The sequence below is a fragment of the Trichomycterus rosablanca genome, chromosome 14 (genome assembly GCF_030014385.1).
Source record: "Trichomycterus rosablanca isolate fTriRos1 chromosome 14, fTriRos1.hap1, whole genome shotgun sequence".
NCBI lineage: Eukaryota > Metazoa > Chordata > Actinopteri > Siluriformes > Trichomycteridae > Trichomycterus > Trichomycterus rosablanca.
Genome location: NC_086001.1, coordinates 8307336 through 8328279, shown reverse-complemented (window position 1 = coordinate 8328279; position 20944 = coordinate 8307336). Strand labels below are relative to the sequence as shown.

General features: G+C 38.2%; 2 protein-coding genes across 3 annotated transcripts; one reads left to right on the top strand and one right to left on the bottom strand.

The window, feature by feature from the left end:
* Nucleotides 1–4439: 4439 nt before the first annotated feature.
* Nucleotides 4440–13483, bottom strand: cutc (cutC copper transporter homolog (E. coli)). 2 transcript variants are annotated; one of them, XM_063008558.1, is made up of 9 exons: nucleotides 13415–13483; nucleotides 12232–12302; nucleotides 12051–12110; nucleotides 10891–11100; nucleotides 7683–7718; nucleotides 6613–6746; nucleotides 6077–6104; nucleotides 5273–5378; nucleotides 4440–5171 (listed from the first exon to the last, which is right to left on the bottom strand). In XM_063008558.1, exons 2-9 carry the CDS (start codon nucleotides 12299–12301, stop codon nucleotides 5060–5062), a joined length of 756 nt encoding a protein of 251 aa, XP_062864628.1. In that variant the 5' UTR covers nucleotide 12302; nucleotides 13415–13483; the 3' UTR covers nucleotides 4440–5059. The 2 variants fall into 2 exon arrangements, with proteins under 2 accessions (XP_062864628.1, XP_062864629.1); XM_063008559.1 differs by lacking the exon at nucleotides 7683–7718.
* A 1894-nt stretch (nucleotides 13484–15377) lies between these two features.
* Nucleotides 15378–20715, top strand: LOC134326355 (cytochrome c oxidase assembly protein COX15 homolog). Its single transcript, XM_063008504.1, has 9 exons — nucleotides 15378–15558; nucleotides 16009–16187; nucleotides 16549–16671; nucleotides 16778–16964; nucleotides 17612–17779; nucleotides 17889–17970; nucleotides 18433–18587; nucleotides 18998–19111; nucleotides 19861–20715. Exons 1-9 carry the CDS (start codon nucleotides 15484–15486, stop codon nucleotides 19990–19992), a joined length of 1215 nt encoding a protein of 404 aa, XP_062864574.1. The 5' UTR covers nucleotides 15378–15483; the 3' UTR covers nucleotides 19993–20715.
* Nucleotides 20716–20944: the final 229 nt, after the last annotated feature.

Here is a 20944-nt window from a genome sequence, read left to right as displayed (position 1 = left end):
GAAATCCTATTCCTTAAACTATTGCCAGGGTAAAGGGTATTCTTGTCTTGTGCCCAAAGTCTCCCACTTGCCTGGGGGTCATGGCAAGTGGGAAACGCTGAGCACAAGACAGGAATGAATACATCAAATGTTGCTTGTAAAATGATGAGCATTTAGGGAAATTTATTTCAGCATTTGTAGCCAACGTTTGTGATTTTGCAACCACTGAATGTGCTGACTCAAAAGTCAAATTTACTCAAAAACAATCAAAAACACTGAATTCCCAATACTGCTGGTAATTTGTGCCTTTAGTACTCCCCGATAGATACCACTGCCAATGTTTTGTAGGAATGCACTGAGAACTTCACTGATTAAGCAAAGTGTCTCAAGAAGTCACCTTTTAAATGGCATCTGTTATTAATATGCATAGTGTAACGGTTACTGGGCTAGACAGACAGGAGGGGCGGACACACACGCAGAGATGTATGATACAAACTATATTTAATAATAATAAAGACAAGACAAAGGAATACAAACAAACATACAGAGCTAACAGGGAAAACAAAGCTAATAGGGCTAAACGGGCTAACGGGGCTAAACAGACAAAACAGAACTAAACAAAGACTAAACAGGCTAAATGCTAACAAGCTAAACTAAACACAAAGGAACTAAACTAAATGCTAACTAATCTAAACATACAAAGACTAAGCTAAACAGGATTGAACAGGGACTAACAGAACTAAAGCTAATTAACAAAAGGCTAACACAGAGAGCTAACGAACAAAGGGCTAAGGATAATAAAGGGAGCTAAATAAACTAAACAGACAGGAACATGAACTAACTAGACAAGAACAGAACAAATAGACCGGAAGGGACGGAACTGAGCAAGGCAGAATAGTTCAGACGGAACTTCAGGTAACAGAGTCAGGTAACAGAGTCACCTAACAGAGTCACCTAACAGAGTCACCTAACAGAGTCACCTAACAGAGTCACCAACCAGCCTTTCCCAGAGCCTCTCTTAAATTCTGGCAGATGGGGCTAATTAGCCCCAGCTAACCAATCAAGAGAGGGGAGCTGGCTGGAGACTGAATGGGCTCATGGAGAGGAGGGCGTGGCACACAGGAGCTTCAGAGCACACTGAGGCTCCAAGCGTGACACATAGGCACTTGTACAGACTACATTAATCTAGAAATTATACAAAGAACCATTGTTAAATGCCAGTATTTTAGACTATTCCAAAACTACGAATAAAAATTTTATAAAACTGTTAGTTTGCTAATGAACTGTTGGGTTTGAAGAGTGGAGCATGTTGCATTTTGTGATGGTACATGTGCTAAGAGCATGGCACCCTCTGGTGCCCAGAATTTACCATATCAGTCAAAGTTTACATGCTGAAAAAATTGTAGTTGGTTAAATATTAATACATGTATCTAAACTTTAATTTTATAAAGACAGTTGAGCTGATACCAAGGAAAATGGACTGCTGCTGACCTTCCCGTCCACACACTGGCTACCACTAGCAGATGTAATCAAACTGCACTTTGTGAAGGTCCAAAAATGCAGACAGAGTAGCTGGAAAAAGTGAAAATCTTTGTGGATTCAAAAACATTACAATACAATCAAATGCAACACCTGCCTTTGTGGAAAGACAAGGGCAGTCAAGAAGCAGTTTCATTTCATTCAACACCCTTCCAATAAGCGTAGAGAGCACTGTGATTGTTTTGCTATTGCAGGGAGCAGCAGAATCCATCAGAGAGCTTAGATACTATGGAAATGCTAACATACTGGATCCTGAGTAAAGAACAGACTTCAAGTACAACTGTGAGCTTATCAATTCTAAGCCATGTCTTGCTGGCCACTGTGTGATTAATAATGTACTACGTCTAAAAAAGGACAGGGGATTAGTTTCAAGGTCACAATCATTGTTAAAGATGAAGATTTTTTTACCAAAGCATCATCTTACATTTTGTGACCAAATTTGACAATGTATTAGCAGTAGAAGACGAATTTTATTATTCCAATATTGTAGTCCAATCTACAGCTGCTTTTTGACTAGTAAATTATCCTGCCTCCCCTGCGTGCTATATATTTTAGATATACACCGATCAGCCATAACATTAAAACCACCTCCTTGATTCTACACTCACTGTCTATTTTATCAGCTCCACTTACCATGTAGAAGCACTTTGTAGTTCTACAGTTACTGACTGTAGTCCATCTATTGCTCTGCATGCTTTGTTAGCCCCCTTTCATCCTGTTCTTCAATGGTCAGGACCCCCACAGGACCACTACACAGTAGGTATTATTTGGATGGTGGATCATTCTCAGCACTAAAGTGACTGACATGGTGGTGGTGTGTTAGTGTGTGTTGTGCTGGTATGAGTGGATAAGATAAAGCAGCACTGATGGAGTTTTTAAACACCTCAGTGTCACTGCTGGACTGAGAATAGTCCATCAACCAAAAATATCCAGCCAACAGTATCCTGTGACCACTGATGAAGGTCTAGAAGATGACCAACTCAATCAGCAGCAATAGATGAGCAATCGTCTCTGACTTTACATCTACAAGGTGGACCAACTAGCTAGAAGTGTCTAATAGAGTGGACAGTGAGTGGACACAGTATTTAAAAACTCCAGCAGCGCTGCTGTGTCTGATCCACTCATAGCAGCACAACACACACTAACACACCACCACCATGTCAGTGTCACTGCAGTGCTGAGAATGATCTAACACCAAAATAATACCTGCTCTGTGGTGGTCATGTGGGGGTCCTGACCATTGAAGAACAGGGTGAAAGCAGGCTAAAAAAAAGTATGTAGAGAAACTGATGGACTACAGTCAGTAATTGTACAGTAGAACTACAAAGTGCTTCTACATGGTAAGTGGAGCTGATGAAATGGACAGTGTGTAGAAACAAGGTGGTGGTTTTATTGTTATGGCTGATCGGCGTATCTTTAATTTCCTTCAGTATAATATCTATCTATCTATCTATCTATCTATCTATCTATCTATCTATCTATCTATCTATCTATCTATCTATCTATCTATCTATCTATCTATCATACAACCTTTGGCAGATCCTTCGTAGTGCAGAAGGGTCTTGATCTAATGATATGCTAATGATAAATCACTGCAAAATACAGAAGTGCTGGTACAAATTTAAATTTGTACACATAAATAATGCATGTGGTGCCATTGTGTGAATAAACTGCATCAATAAGGTCTGTTCAAATTTTTAGTAAAAAAAAATGTTTTTCTGTCTACATTTCAAGATCAAAAACAAGTTAATTTTCCAACTGGAACATCAGTACAAAACGAGAAATGTATGTTTTTGTTTCTGTGCCTTGAAGCATGATGGATGGATCAAACCCAGCTAAACCTGAGGCAGGTAGGGCTCGAGATTCACTGCAGGATTTAAACACTGTCATTAGACAGCTGGAAGCTGATCCATTTTTGGCTTTGTAAGCTAGCATCAGGGTTGTGAGTCTAATGCAGGCAGTTACAGGAACACAGCAATGTACTGATGTGGATAATCTTAGATAGATGGTGTGAAGGATGTACACGCTATGGCACTCTTGTGAGTTTAATGATTTCTGAAACAGCTGAAACACATACTTCTTTGTCAAGGAAAATTTGAGAATTAAGAGTTCATTGTGGGTTTTCTAAAAATAAAGCAAAATTTAGGTCAAAAAAGTGCCTTAAGAGAAAGTTTCTACAGATAAAATACAAGAAACAATAAAAACAGGTCAGTCATGAATTGCAAGCTGCAAGAAAAGGCTGGTTTGGGTATTTGGGGGAAAAAACGGCTTTAATTCTAAAACTAGCATGTCTAGCATTAACAGCCATGGCACAATTAAAATACTCATTACATTTTTTTGCCCATTTGTGTTTGTGATATTTGATAAGAAAATGGCCCATGTCTGTATGATTTAATGCACTGCGCTGCTGTTACATGACTTGCTGATGGGATTAAATAAGTGTACAGTCAATTCCTTGTAGAGTGGCCAGTAATTTAAAAAAATTGCACCCTTGATGTTTTAAGTGTCCCTGCCAATATATGATTACAGCCTTGCTGCACACATAATCCAAACACAGCATGAGGAATCAACTTATTGAAAAGGAATAAATTTATGCCAGGGACGCCATCCCTTCCTTACCTTCACTCTAGTGCTCAGACACTGGTAATTATTTTTAGATTGCTGCAGATCAGACACTGATTAGTATTTGTATCTGTGTGCAAATCAAGGTCCATAATGACAAAATTTGACAAGTGAGGTCTGTAGGAACTCCAGCAGCCTGCACAGAGCCCTTAAGTCGACCCCACTAAATGTTAATTATAAGCCAGTCTGATGTTTTTTGTCTAACATTAGTGCATGAGCTCACAAATAAATAGGCACAAATTCCTGTGCGAGTCTCCAAAATCATGTGAAAAGCTTACCTAGAAGAATGAACACTGTTATAGCTGAAATGAAAAAAGAACCATGTATTAACAGTTTTAAAATGGGATTTCAGACGCTGAATCAGTTTGTCAACACAATACAGCACGTTGTCATTAAATATCACACAAGAACACAATGCAGACATAACAGGTCTCAACTGACGTGTTCATTTTGACTAAAAATAAATCTGGCAGACTAAATAAAATGATACGATTCAAGAGGCTGCACTCGCCAAATCCAATCATGATTTATTTGAAGAATTACAGTGTAAGCAGGAGAATTATTTAAACCTTTTCATAATGGAACATAATTAGACTTGAACACGTCCGCTAACAGCCAAACGCTTATAATGGGTTCAAAAAGCCACAATTATTCAAGCTGATTGTGAGCATTCAAACCTGGTAAATCAGAACATTTTGATTTAAATAATAAAAAAAAAAATTTGTTGCTATTCAGTCACGTTTTCAGCACTTGAAACAGTTATTGTCAGCTATAGAGAATAAAAACAGAAAATGTATGAATGACTTCTGTAAACATCAAAAATGGAACCTTCTGAAATCCCATTAGCACACAGGGCAAAGGGACTGTTCCAATTCAGAAGGGACCTGCTCCCCTGAGAAATACGTCCCTTGGTTTGCACCTACAGAGTGTTCTTGGCAATGGCATTTAAAGTGCGCACTTTACCCACGTCAGCTACCTTCAGCGAATACTCAGACGCAGTTAGTGAGGCACCCATGCACACGCTGGAGTTCCTGTGGAGAAAAAGATCAAAAGAAACATGGTGGAAAATGAAGTAAATGGTTCAAACAAAAAAATCTTCTCTCTTGTTTCTGTCTTTTGTTCAGTGCTTCACCTGAATTTCATGGCTGAGTCTTTAGTGGAGCGGGATGAGCAGTGAAACTCCTGGGCACCGGATCCCTCGAGAATTCTTTGAAGATTGCGCTCAGTGATGCCTCCTCCTGAGCAGAAACATCAAAAAATAATCGGTTCTGTTTATTTCACATTTTCTATTTCTAATTTTGTTTGGTCTCATGTATTCTGTATACACCAACCAGGCATAACATTATAACCACTGACATTTGAAGTTCATAACACTGATTATCTCTTCATCACGGCATCTGTTAGTGAGTGGATATATTACGCAGCAAGTGAACATTTTATCCTCAAACTTGATGTGTTAAAAGCAGGACAAATGATCAAGCATAAGGATTTGAGTGAGTTTGACACCGGACAAAATGTGATGGCTAGACGACTGGGTCAGAGCATCTCCAAAACTGCAGCTCTTGTGGGGTGTTCCAGATCTGCAGTGGTCAGTATCTATCAAAAGTGGTCCAAGAAAGGAACAGTGGTAAACCGGCGACAGGGTCATGGGCGGCCAAGGCTCATTGATGCACGTGGGGAGCGAAGGCTGGCCCGTGTGGTCCGTTCCAACAGCTGAAGACGTTAATGCTGGTTCTGATAAAAAGGTGTCAGAATACACAGTGCATCACAGTTTGTTGCGTATGGGGCTGCATAGCCACAGACCAGTCAATTAGGAAGGTGGACATAATGTTATGCCTGATCGGTGTATGAGGTGTTTTAAGACAATATGTTGTCTTAAATGTATGTAAAAGCAGTAATGCAATACAATATTCAAAATGTATTGTCACTAACTTACCTGGCATTATTATAATCCTGCCTTTAGCCTGTCAGGAAAGAGAAGACAGAGCTTTATAATAAACTCTTATAGCCTCATGTGCCTTTTCTTTACTGTCTATGTATAGAGTCAAAAGCTCACATACAATTGTGAGACTGATTGTTTCCCTAATTTTGCACATTTGTCACACTTAAATCACACTTAAATGTTTCAGATGTTCAAACTAAATGAGACAAAAATGTAAGTAAACACAAAATAAAACAATTAAAGGATCATTTCTCTAAAAGAAAACTGTCCTACATCAGATGACCCTTCATAAAAAGGAGATACTCCCTTAAGCAAATCATTCATCCAGTTAAGAAATGTCATTAATAACTTGCTGATTAGATTTGCCACACCTATTAGTCAGCCCTGTTTAAACATTAAAAAGAACCTTTTTAGCACAGTGAACTACACTAAATTGCTCATTTCAACAAGCAGCACACTATTCTGTAATGAAAAGAAATTCTGAAAGAGATAATGTCATTAATGGTATTAGCCTTGTATATAAATATGACCTGTTCAACAAGGCGCTTAATGATGGGTAAGCCCTCCAACGCTGAGCAGTCACAGCCGCTGGTCAAAATCCTCTCAAACCCCAGGGACACCAGAGTTTCTAAAGCAACCAATGGATCATGGACCATATCGAAAGCTGAAATGCACACAGCAACACATCTTAATAAACACTGTTAACATATTATATATCTACACTGATCAGCCATAACATTAAAACCACCTCCTTGTTTCTACACTCACTGTCCATTTTATCAGCTCCACTTACCATGTAGAAGAACTTTGTAGTTCTACAATGACTGACTGTAGTCCATCTGTTTTTCTGCATGCTTTGTTAGCCCCCTTTCATGCTGTTCTTCAATGGTCAGGAGTCTCCCAGGACCACTACAGTGGAAGATCATTCTCAGCACTGCAGTGACACTGACATGGTGGTGGTGTGTTAGTGTGTGTTGTACTGGTACAAGTGGATAAGACACAGCAATGCTGATGGAGTTTTTAAACACCTCACTGTCACTGCTACAAGGTGGACCAACTAGGTAGGAGTGTCTAATAGAGTGGACAATGAGTGGACACGGTATTTAAAAACTCCAGCAGCGCTGCTGTGTCTGATCCACTCATACCAGCACAACACACACTAACACACCACCACCAGGTCAGTGTCACTGCAGTGCTGAGAATGATCAACCACCTAAATAATACCTGCTCTGTAGTGGTCCTGTGGGGGTCCTGACCATTGAAGAACAGCATGAAAGGGGACTAACAAAGCATGCAGAGAAAAGTGCTTCTATATGGTAAGTCGAGCTGATAAAATGGACAGTGAGTGTAGAAACAAGGAGGTGGTTTTAATGTTATGGCTGATCAGTGTATATTTCGAAGTAAACAGTGCACTAAAAAGTATTCAGTCTTCTACACTATGTTTACATTCTACTGATTTTAACTGAATATTTTAAATGAATAAAAAAAACTGCATCGTCAGATCGAAAGAAAAAGTTCAAAGCTTTTATAACACAAGCTGAACATTTTTCTAAGACACAGTAAGAATAATAGAGTGAGCACTTGAACAAAAACTATTTACCTCTGTGAAACGTAACTGGAAGAGGCCGACAAGCCGCTATATAACATAAAAGAGAAACAAACATATTAAATTCCATCCATCCTAATCCTACATCCCAGCTGGTATGACTTTGATCATTCTGATATATCTATATACAATCCAGAAGATTAAAATAAATAAAACTATCCTCCTGTATTGAATATTGTACAATAAATAAAACCAGCATCCAATCAATCAAGTCTGGTAAGTGCCAATCTGTTACACCAGGTCTGAAGAGGACAGAACCGTGAGCTGGCAACACGGTGCCTAATATGCAGCATCACTTTCTTCAAAGCATGGGAAACATTACTGATCATTGTTCCAACACTATAGGGCCAAATATAAGTGGACACCGCTCTTAATTATTGATCTTGGGTGTTTTAGACACACCCAAAGGGGTAAAAATTAACAACATAAAACAACATCATGGCAACATTAAAACCACCTCCTTGTTTCTACACTCACTGTCCATTTTATCAGCTCCACTTACCATATAGAAGCACTTTGTAGTTCTACAATTACTGACTGTAGTCCATCTGTTTCTCTACATACTTTTTTAGCCTGCTTTCACCCTGTTCTTCAATGGTCAGGACCCCCACAGAGCAGGTATCATTTAGGTGGTGGATCATTCTCAGCACTGCAGTGACACTGACATGGTGGTGGTGTGTTAGTGTGTGTTGTGCTGGTATGAGTGTATCAGACACAGCAGCGCTGCTGGAGTTTTCAAATACCGTGTCCACTCACTGTCCACTCTATTGGACACTCCTACCTAGTTGGTCCACTTTGTAGATGTAAAGTCAGAGACGATCACTCATCTATTGCTGCTGTTTGAGTTGGTCATCTTCTAGACCTTCATCAGTGGTCACAGGACGCTGCACACGGACGCTGTTGACTGGATATTTTTGGTTGGTGGACTATTCTCAGTCCAGCAGTGACAGTGAGGTGTTTAAAAACTCCATCAGCATTGCTGTGTCTGATCCACTCATACCAGCACAACACACACTAACACACCACCACCATGTCAGTGTCACTGCAGTGCTGAGAATGATCCACCACCCAAACAATACCTGCTCTGTAGTGGTCCTGGGAGAGTCCTGACCATTGAAGAACTGCATGAAAGGGGGCTAACAAAGCATGCAGAGAAACAGTGCTTCTATATGGTAAGTGGAGCTGATAAAATGGACAGTGAGTGTAGAAACAAGGAGGTAGTTTTAATGTTATGGCTGATCAGTGTATTTCCACATTCCACATTCCTCAGGGTTGTGAAAGAGGATAACCAACAAGCGTGCATTCAGGTGTCCACATACTTTTGGTCACACAATGTATTTGTTTTAACAGTAACCATGCATCATTGTTCAGTGCACCTTTACTTGTGGTCATTTTAAATCATGATTATTAGTATGGTAGCATGACTAGGACAGGCCTAGTGTTGTGTTCATAATAGATGTCATTTATTTCAGCAGAGGGAAGTAAAACTGGGAAATAAACACACAATATTTTCTGACTGCTTCAAATAAAGCTTCCAGATGACACCAAATTCCTTCCTTTTTATTTGTATTTGTAATGTTTTCTTTCACGTATTTGTTTGCACTGGGCCACCTCCAAAACCATTTTACATTCTTGCTGATGGAGTTGGAGTATGGAGGTGGAAGCAATCTTATACTGCCAATAAAGTATTCATTTAGGAAAGACTTACCGCATGAATGCATTACTCCCAGGCTGTGAGGACACTCGGATTGGAATTGTTTTCATTTTTTCCAAAAGGTGTGCTCACCTTGTGCACAAAACAGACACTATACAGACACTGTATGAACACCGGACCATGAGCTTGTAGGACGTCCTATTCTAAACCATGTGCATTATCATAAAGTGCATCCCCCCAATGTTGCAGCTATTACCAGCCTTCAATCTTCTAAGAAGGCTTTCCACAAGATTTTGGGACACTGTGGGTTCTTGCCCATTCAGTCAGAGAGAGTTCCTCCACAACAAACTCGTCAAGCCATGCTTTTATAGATCTTGCTTTAAATTAAGTAATGGAACCGTAGCTCTCGGGCAAATTATGCTAGCCTAATACCGCTGGGTTCCTGGGTTCAAATCCTCATCCCTTTTCACAACTGTCAGTTTGGTTAGTTTGGTCTTTTAATACAAGCTATTCTCTAATGAATTCCATTTTGTCTCTAAGGCAATTACCAATGTTCCAAGTTTCCTCCTGTTTCAGTGGAGTCCAAGAGATTAAGATATGGCTTCTTTAATCTTACAGGACATATATTTTAGCAAAACTGTTTTCCTGAGGGGGAAGCAAGGTCCTGCAAGGTCCTGCGTTCGATCCCCATGTTCTCCCCGTGTCTGCGTGGGTTTCCTCCGGGAGCTCCGGTTTGCTCCCACAGTCCAAAAACATGCAGTCAAGTTAATTGGAGACACTGAATTGCCCTGTAGGTGAATGGGTGTTTGTATGTGTTTGTGTCTGCCCTGCGATGGACTGGCTCCCCATCCAGGGTGTTACTGTGTGCCTTGCGCCCATTGAAAAGCTGGGATAGGCTCCAGCACCCCCCCCCCCCTTCCACGACCCTAATTGGATAAGCAGTTAAGAAAGCGAGTGAGCGAGAGTGTTTTCCTGAGCTCTTGTAACATTTCCTTCAAACATAATAGGGTCTATTCGAAAACCTAGTGAGCTCTCTTATCTACATAGACAGTATTTTATGTCATCATACGCGCTCCTAAGAAGAAGGCTGTTTGAATTCTTAGATACCTTAAAACGCTGTAATCTCTGTCTAAGTAGTGTGTCTAAATAACCTTCCTTATAAGTCAATGTCTTATTAGAATCCTATCTATTTAGGCAGTTGCCCAGGTAGGCACTAAACAACAAAGCAGCTCACTAGGTTTTCAAACAGACCCATAGTGTTTTGATGGTAAGGTTAAAAAATTCAAGATAAGTCAGATTTATATTTTACAGGTCAGACTGAAATCAAGCCTGGCCTTGTTTAATAAGTTAACCTGACCTCAAATAAAATTTTGTAAACGAGTTAATTGCCTAGTCACAGGGAAAATGACTTTTCATAAGCGTGATAATTGTGTTTAATTACTTCGCTCCTTAAATAAATAAAAATATATTTAATGACGTGTATTAATAGAAACCCCGGCACTTAAAATATTGCCTATTTTATCCCCATGTCCAGACTTCAGAACTCACCCAGCAGCTCCATGCAGAGCTCAGCATCCACCCGCCCGTCCTCCGTCAGTGCGCCCAACACCAGGCCATCAGCCCTGTGCCTTTTCATTAGCTCTATGTCCCTTTTCATGACCTCCACCTCCCGCTCGCTGTAGAGGAAATCTCCTCCACGGAGTCGGATCATCACATACACAGGGATCTGTACGTTTTCTTTGACCACCTGCAGAAGACCTGCGAATTGAGATTTCAAATAACATTATATACTGTTCTCAGGTTTTTAAATCCACCCGGACAATCCACAACACTCCTAAAGGGCAATGTTCTGTGGACAGATGAGACAAGGATTTTAGAAGAAATGCACAACGCTATGTGTGAAATGAAAAACATTGTGCACGTCAGTAAAACCTTGTCCTGACTGTGAATCATAGTGGAGGGTGCATCATGGCTTAAGATGCTTTGATACCTCAGCATGGACAGCTGACATGATTACAGGAAAAAATGGAATTAAAAAAATACATAAGAATGTTAAGAGTAATGATCCATCACCTGAAGAGTAGTAAAAGTTGGCTTATGCAAAAATAAATAAATAAAAATTGCAATGCAATTTACCAAGTAAATCAACAGCAGAGTTATTTGCATAGCTAAATAAATTGTTTTTGGGATTGGGATGTCCAGTTTAGACCTAAACCCAGTTGAGATAGTGAGGCATGACTGAACTGAGTGAGCTGTTAATGCAAAAGACACTAGAATGGTCTACAATCTGTCTTCATTGTTGAGCAAGTCTGTTTGTTTGGTAATTGGGATTTTAACGTCATGTTTTACACTTCGGTTACATTCATGACAGAAACGGTAGTTACTCATTACACAAGATTAATCAGTTCATAAGTTTATATCGAACACAGTCCTGGACAATTTTGTATCTCCAATTTACCTCACTTGCATGATTTTGGACTGTGGGAGGAAACCGGAGCTCCAGGAGGAAACCCACGCAGACACGGGAAGAACATGCAAACTCCACACAGAAAGGACCCGGACCTTCTTGCTGTAAGGCGAAAGTGCTACCCACCGAGCCACCGTGCCACCCCGAGCAAGTCTGTTAAACAAGTGTTCTTTTGTGCCAATTTAAAGTCAGAGAGTGCTGTCAAACTTTATTAATGGACAGGACAGGTTTGAGTACTTACCAACGCTGGGTGTGATGCCTCCTTCTAGTAAACTGGAACACAACTCAATACGACCAGCACCTGCATTTAAAGTAAATTTAAAACTACACTTTTTAGTATAGAAAACCTAATATAGGTTATAAAAACCTAATTGAATATTATAAGATATTAAAATATTAGTAAACACTCTTTGTTATTGTACCTCCTCTTTCTGCATTTATCGCTGACTCAACTGAATCCACACATACCTCCATCAGAAAGCCTTCAGCCATCCTAAAATATATAACAGTAGAAAAAAGAAGAGATTTGTTATTCATCATTTTATGGTAGGCTGTTAGTATAATATTGCTAAAACATAACAAAAACAAAACAAAAACTTGGACCCCCCTGCTACATACTCATCTTGTCCCAGTCAACTTACCCAACTGGGATACTGCCTATTCTTGGTTTGTTTGTTTGTTTGTTTATTAGGATTTTAACATCATGTTTTACACTTTGGTTACATTCATGACAGGAACAGTAGTTACTCATTACACAAGATTCATCAGTTCACAAGTTTCATGTCAGACACAGTAATGTACACTTTTGTATCTCCAATTCACCTCACTTACATGTCGTTGGACTGTGGGAGGAAACCGGAGCTCCCGGAGGAAACCCACGCAGACACGGGGAGAACATGCAAACTCCACACAGAAAGGACCTGGACCGCCCCACCTGGGGATCGAACCCAGGACCTTCTTGCTGTGAGGCAACAGTGCTACCCACTTCGCCACCGAGCCACCTGTCCATTCTTGGGAGATTTGTGTCTACCTCTACACTATTAATAAAGCCTTAAATGTGTTTTGTTTGTAGTTAATACTTAACTGAATAGCTAAAAGTATGCAAACACCTGACCACAAGCCTGCTGTACATCTTATTTCAAAGTCATGGCATTAATACAGTGTTAGTGTTCCTTCAGACCAATCTTGTCAGAACTTGGGACTGGTGTTCATGAACAGTGCACAGTGGCACTGCCATACTGAAACAAGTCTTTACCAAACTGTTGCCCTAACTTTTATACACCTTTTAGCAACAGGTGTGACTAAAACCAGCTACCATATGTGTGTATGTGTGTATGTCTATTTTTCACCCATATGCAAGTCGTTGTGCGCTATTAACACAAAGTATCCAGCTTTTGTGACAGATAAACCACAATTTATTGAATTATTTAAATGTTTTACTACTTTACTTTGTCGACAAGTATCTGTTTACTTCGCTGTAGCCAACATGATTAATTAACTTGTAAGGTAACGTTATAACACATTTTCCACCGTGTGCTTTAAACATTTATAAAGCGACACAATGAATCAACAATGAAGGCCGCAATTTCACCCCATTTATTTTACCTTGTTACTGGTTTGGTTTCACATTAGCGTCCTACACGGCTTTAGCACCATTAGACGTCACATTAAGGCGGATCGGTTGCAGCCCAAACAACCTCTTGCTCCCTACACATGTGCACTGCAGGAGAATAGAAGTAATGGTGCTCAGAGTCTATGCAGATCACTACATTACAAATTATAGGATTGGCCCCACTGTTGACGTGCTGCCAGCCAGCTGTGAATTTAAACGTGTAGAAAACTTCTATTTGTTGTAATAATAATAGTAATAATAATAATAATTATGAGTAATAATAATATTATTATAAGTAGTTAAGTAGTTATGAGCTTGAATAAATTATGAACAGAAGCTAAATTATAAAAACACAAAAATTACAGGTTAAATTGGATAACAATAAACAATTTCCAATAGCATTTATTATTATTATTATTATTATTATTATTATTATTACATAACTAAGCACTTAAGCTGACTTGTACTTATTTACTAACATCTTGTTCCATCCTTTTCCATTTCCCAAAAAAAACAAAAAAACCCACTTTGGTTCTAACAGGTTTTAGCAGATTTGTGTTCTTCGACTGTTGTTTACCTAAACTTGAGAAATGAAATGTTCACTTTGGAAGCACTTCTGTAAGTCGCTCTGGATAAGAGCGTCTGCTAAATGCTGAAAATGTAAATGTAAATGTAAATATTACTATTATTATTATTATTATTATTATTATTATTATTATTATTACTATTACTATTATTATTATTATTTTTTTATTTTTTATTATTATTACTATTATTATTATTATTATTATTATTAATACTATTATTATTATTATTATTACTATTATTATTATTATTATTATTATTACTATTATTATTATTATTATTATTGTTACTATTAGTATTATTATTATTTTTACTATTACTATTCTTATTATTATTATTATTATTACTATTATTATTATTACTATTATTATTATTATTATTATTACTATTATTATTATTATTATTATTGTTACTATTAGTATTATTATTATTTTTACTATTACTATTCTTATTCTTATTATTATTATTACTATGATTATTATTATTACTATTATTATTATTACTATTATTATTATTTTTATTTTTACTATTATTATAATTATAATTATTATTACTAATATTATTATTATTATTATTATTATTATTATTATTATTATTATTACTATTATTATTATTATTGTTGTTGTTGTTGTTGTTGTTGTTGTTGTTGTCGTCGTCGTCTAGGGTGTTTCTGCCTTATGCCTGGTGTTTCCCCGGTGGAAGGGGACCAGCTGCGACCGTGACCAGGATAAAGCGGTTGATAAAAACTAAATCAAGATTATTATTACCAATAAAGTTTTATAACAATTAACAAAATAGCTGTTAAGAAAAACATTTTTTGTTTAAATTATTATATAATTATTATTATAATCCTAAAACAACAGTAATTCATTTATTAATTGTATTAACTTAAATGTTTATATTAAATTTATTTTGATATTAGATTTTAATGCATTATATAAATTATTTATATTATTAAAAGTGTATTAAATATTTGAAGAACTACAGATTTTACATCTGTTATTAAAAAAAAACTTTTACGACATTATAAAGTGATAACATATTTGACAACTACTACTATTTAATATAAAATGTAACAATTATAATGCATTTAAAATATTTTATTACTTTTTACCATTCTATTGTTATTAATCATAATAATTCATAATATTAGCTGCATATTTTTACTTTATTATCATTTATTTTAAACGTATTTAGTGTTTAATTGCGTTTGGTTAAACGCCTTTTGGCTATGTTTATTTGTAAAGTATATCTTTATTATAATATCTTATTAAATATATTTTAATACAATTTTAATAAGCGTTTGACTTAATACAAAATAAAAGTGGGCGCTGTGACGTTGCTGTGACGTCAGAGGGCATCGCAGAACGAAAGCGTGAAGCAGCATGGCGCTTCCCTGCGAATGTCATCAGTGAGAGTTACACATGTGTACATGGATGTGTTCTTTATTATTTTGGATAGATAAGATACACTGACCATGCTGCTGCCCACGCTAAGACATGTAGTCCAGTGTGGCTATAGAACTACAGGAAAAGGATTTACACAGAATCACGTAAGAACATATGATTACATTTATTATGTTATTTAATGTAAACATCATGCTTGTTCTGTACTTTCAGTTTTACAGCTCGACAGTAAGATGTATCATGGATTAGTGCAATATATAATATTATAGCATTAATGTGCTATTTAATATACTCGATATACTCGATCTGCATTAGCTTAAAGGTTTGGTTAGCTACAGTTAATTACAAAGCATCAGTACATCTGTGGAAGTTTTGCAGCATTTAAGTGTCTGTTACAGGAATTTTACACTTTATTAAACATTAAATGACTGCATCTGTATACGTATGCAATGATCAAATGCATTTATCTCAGTTAAACCCTGATTAATATAAGATAATCTCAGAAATGACTTGCCCCCCATTCTCACCCAGTACTACTCAGTAAGTTGTTTATTTATTATTACTGTAGAAACTCACCTGGCTTGTATTTTCCTCAGGTCACACCTTTAAGACAATGGCTGCTCCAGAGAGGCCAGAATACAGCTGTTGCTCAGACTGGATCTGCCATGGGCTCAGTGACGGTTCCTAATTCAGCAACAAACCGTATCGTAGGACGCTGGCTGGTGGGCTGTAGTGGCCTCGTCCTGGGTGCTGTCGTTCTTGGAGGAGTAACCAGGTCAGTTGATGAAGACATGTCACAGTGAATCATTCTGGTCTGCATACCTGATTTGGCACTGTTTTTACTAAGAATACCCTTCCTGGCGCAACCCTACTTATTTTTCCGGGCTTGGGACTGGCACTAAGAGTGCACTGACAGGTCCACCTACCAGTGGCTAGGCTGTTTGGTGACCGGTCGATAGCAGCACTGAGATTCGAACCCCGGATCTCATCGATAGTGGGCTAGCATATTTTACTGCTGCGCCCTTCAGTCTGAGACCATAAAATATTAAAATAGTTTTATTTTATAAGACTTAAAATGCTGTAATACATGTGTAATAACAATAAATTAAATTAATTTAATGAAAATTAAATTCCAGACTGACAGAATCTGGACTCTCCATGGTAGACTGGCACCTGGTGAAAGAGATGAAGCCGCCTCGGACGCAGGCTGAGTGGGAGGCAGAATTCTCCAAATACCAGCAGTTTCCCGAGTTCAAAATGTCAGTCTATTTATTTTAAATTTAGTAGCTCTAAAACCACTTTTTTTTGCTATTTTATCCATTACATTTTCTCCTGTGTATCACTTTTCTTCTTCATTGCCAACAGAATGAACCATGATATGACCCTGACCGAGTTTAAGTTTATTTTCTACATGGAGTGGGGGCATCGGATGTGGGGCAGGCTTGTGGGATTAGCGTACATCTTGCCCACTATGTATTTCTGGAAAAAAGGTTACTTTAACCGCTCATTGAAGGGGAAAGTCGTCGGCCTGTGTGGCTTTGTTTTCTTTCAGGTATGGTGCTGATCTTAATCGCAATTGTTTTAGATTATATTAATGGTTTGGGGGACACTTTACAGTGCAAAAACAGATTACCAGGGTAAAATAACGTCACAGTTGAGCTGGCCATTATTTTGATAACAGGATAGCCAAGTAAGCTGTGCCTGTGAGTGGCATGTGATGGCATACATTACATGGTCAAAAGTATGTAGACGCAGCAAGAACACAATATGTCCTTATTGAACATCAGATTCCAAAAACACACATTCACTATATGGCCAATAATCTGTGGAGGCCTTATTATGAACCTGTTTTATCTCCAAACATGGGACAGCCTTCACAAGATTTTGGAATGTGTCTGGGGATAATTTGTGCCCATTTAGTCAAGAGACCATTTGTGAGGTCAGACACTAATGGTTTGCCGTTAGTCTTACAATGTTATCAGGCGGTTTTTGAGGTCAGGTCTTTGTGCTGGCCACTAAAGTTCCCAAACTCATCATATTCCCATATCATATAGACCTGTTAGCCTTGAGTGTGGCTAAAACTTTCCACCTTACTGTGTCCAAATACTTTTGGCCGTTTGTGAGTTATTAAGTTATGTATCTTTGTGCAGAATGTACTTTACTTCAGTAATATAATAATTTTACATATGATGATATTAGGGACTTCTGGGCTGGTACATGGTAAAAAGTGGACTGGAGGAGAAGCCAGACTCTTACGATGTTCCCCGTGTTAGTCAGTACAGACTGGCGTCTCATCTTGGTTCAGCTCTAGTGCTGTATTGTGCCAGTCTGTGGACCGGTCTCACCCTCATGTTCCCTGCAAATAAGGTGTGCATTCACACACACACACGTTTCCTCATGACCTAAAATTGCAGTTTGTCACGAGTCAAGTGATCCTGACAAGGATGATGATAATTGTAGCAATTTATGTTCTCAGTTTCCTGACACCAAACAAATTGTGCAGCTCAGAAGGTTCGCCAAGGGCACAGGAGCATTGGTCTTCCTTACCGCTCTCTCAGGTAAATTCTTCTCACTTAATGTTTATAATTGGGTATTAATTAACAAGAACTTTATTAGAAACCAGCGTATGGGTGGCTGAGCAGGTCTATTACAATCGCCCATCACCATAGCTTGAATCAGTCGGCCATCTGCTCACACAATTGGCTATCTCTGAGGGCTGATGGCCGAAGCCCTCTGATAGATTGGCCCCTTGTCCAAGGGGAAACCTGCCTTGCTCCCAGAGTTTCCCATTCTAATTAGACCCACCAAAACCCTGACCAGGATAATGTGAAGACTTTACCTTCTGTCTGGATTTCCATCAGCTACACTTTTCTCCTTCCTCCCAAAAATACCAGTAACACCAATAAGTGGATTAGCAGCTCAACTGTGATTGAGTGAGCGATTGGTGACCCAAACCAGTAAAAGGTGTTCAGTAAAAAGGAATAAATAGGGATATAAACGATCTGGTTTTGTCTTACCAGGAGCTTTTGTAGCTGGCCTTGATGCTGGATTGGTGTACAATTCGTTCCCAAAAATGGGTGATTACTGGATCCCAGATGATCTACTCGCCTTCTCTCCAACCATCAAGAACATTTTTGAAAACCCCACAACAGTTCAGTTTGACCACCGCATACTGGTAAGCAGTTCAGCATGGCTTAAAGAAAAGCTTTTACCAGACATATGATGGAATTGGGTTAATGGTTAACAAAAAGCTTAACAAATATGCTACATTTTTACAGAATCTTCTGGCTTGATTGAGTACTAGAACACATTTGCTTGGCTTGAACAAATAACAATAACAGAAATTGTAAGCAAATTTAAAACGGGTGCTTTGGTAGAGACCTGACCGTGGGAACAACCACTAAATAAGGGATTGCAGAATTAAAAATGTGGCGTACTGTAGGGTACTCCTCCATGGAAGAGGCTGCATAAACACCACACAAAGTATTTTCATTCTTTTGCTGTAAGAAGTGCCTTTACGTTAACTTGTGTTGCTGTAGCCTTGCTCTCCTGCTGTTTTCTAAACACTTGTTTATGTTCTTCTAGGGCATTAGCTCATTAGCAGCCATCACCGGCCTCTACTTGTTCTCCAGACGCATGCTGCTGCCTAGAAGAGCAAAGATCGCGATCAGCTGTCTGACCGCCATGGCTTACACTCAGGTCAGCGACTCATTTCATATTCGCTTAAACAAACAAGGTCATTAACAAGTCAGGAAAGCAGCTAATCACAAGCTGTCAGTTTGTATTAGCAGATCAATTTTCCATTTGACCCACCACCTTGTCCAATTTAGTTTGTTTTTTTTAAATGCAGACTTTGGGACACGACTCATGGTGACACTAAAACGGAATGCATTTTTAAGCCAGCTATTTGTTAGCAATGCTTTTGACCAAATTATTGATAGACTTTTTAAGGTGAACAGATTTAAGGTGCAAATTTTTAGATCATGGGGTTGATCCTCACCTCCAATGTCCCAGTATCTGTGGATAGTGGAAGTATAAAGCATGACATGGCATAATTCACTGCTGACTGGTGGAAAGAAGCAGCCGGCGACTGTGTGTCTGAGGGGGGTCCAGTGGTAGTCCTCAGCCAGCACAGACATGGTGAAGGGAATTGGAAATGTCTAAATTTGGAAAAAAAAGGGAGAGTTAAAAATTTAAGTCGTATGTAAAATGTGTGTCACCGGTGTCCCAGTCCCAACTCAATCATAACTCGTGGTATACTGGTTCCTGCTGGGACTGTGGCTAGAACAAGTGGATGGCCTTCATGGCAAACAACTTGAGTAAACAGTTAGATAAACAGAAAAGAGGAGAGAACAATAAAAGCCCTTCGAATGAGAGACTCAAATACCAGTTGTGTTGTTTATCTTGTTGAATTGCTGTTCAGTCACATCTCGTTGTTTATTTCCCAGGTGGCTCTTGGTATCAGCACCTTGCTGATGTATGTACCCACATCTATGGCTGCCACTCACCAGTCTGGATCAGTAGCGCTGCTCACTTTCGCCATTTGGGTCCTTGCAGAGTTACGGAAGGTGGCTAAATAGATCAGCAGAGACTATTATTATATTATACTATTAGACTATTGCAGATCTATAATCTATATATTAAGATTGTTTCAGGGATCTGCAGAGCTAATTAGGGCACTTACTGTTGAGATCTGATCTGAAGAATGATGTATGCAATCTGCAATAATGAAATATTTCATTGTGGTCTGAAAATAATAATAATTAATATGTCATGACTTGATAGTAAAGCTGCATGGTTACTGTGACATGAATGAATAAATAATACTCACCATCAAGAATTCTTGCTACACAGTTCTACAGTAGAATCAAATGGAAAATAGGCCCTATATCAAGTTATGTATGAATAAGTGCACTGGTTGATATTGTTTCCAGTAACATAACATATAATGTGGAAACATTTGGACAACACAAACAATTATTAGAACAATTTAATCAGTGCAAGTACGTCTTAAGCAACATCATTTGAAAAGAGCAGAGCTTTGCTTAGCTTGTGAACATTCCTCCCAAGAGTTAAGTTACAACACACTGCTCACAAATGTAAACATATTGATAAATAATTAGCATTTTTTTACATTATGGTTGTGGGGGGGGAAGTATTTACAGCTGTTGTTTACCTTGTTTGGTTAAGACTAAAGACTACACCATGAACCTTTAACTTATTGCTTCTGATTTGTCTGTATGCTTGGATGTAAAGTAAAACAGTGTGGTGTCTTTATAAAATAAAAATGGATACTGACATAATATTTCAATTTTTTCTCTTACAATAATTTCTGACATTTGTATTAAAGAGGTCCACAAATTCCTGATTGAAGAAAAATGATTATTTTTGGGTTTAACTATTTGCTGCAGAGAAGCAATAATCAGAAAAAAACCCCCAAATAAAATAACTAGTGTTGAAAATAGGACAAAAATGAAATATGTTGCAATTCACATCAACAAAATGACAAGTTTAGTAAGTTTGTGAGAGACA

Coding starts and splice junctions, on each gene's coding strand:
- cutc (XM_063008558.1), bottom strand. CDS start 12,301: ATGGCTGAAGGCTTTCTGATGGAGGTATGTGTGGATTCAGTTGAGTCA. Junction 12,111..12,231: donor GATAAATGCAGAAAGAGGAG/GTACAATAACAA, acceptor CTTTAAATGCAG/GTGCTGGTCGTATTGAGTTG. Junction 6,747..7,682: donor TCCAGTTACGTTTCACAGAG/GTAAATAGTTTT, acceptor TGTGCATTTCAG/CTTTCGATATGGTCCATGAT.
- LOC134326355 (XM_063008504.1), top strand. CDS start 15,484: ATGCTGCTGCCCACGCTAAGACATGTAGTCCAGTGTGGCTATAGAACT. Junction 17,780..17,888: donor TCATGTTCCCTGCAAATAAG/GTGTGCATTCAC, acceptor TTATGTTCTCAG/TTTCCTGACACCAAACAAAT. Junction 19,112..19,860: donor CCGCCATGGCTTACACTCAG/GTCAGCGACTCA, acceptor TTTATTTCCCAG/GTGGCTCTTGGTATCAGCAC.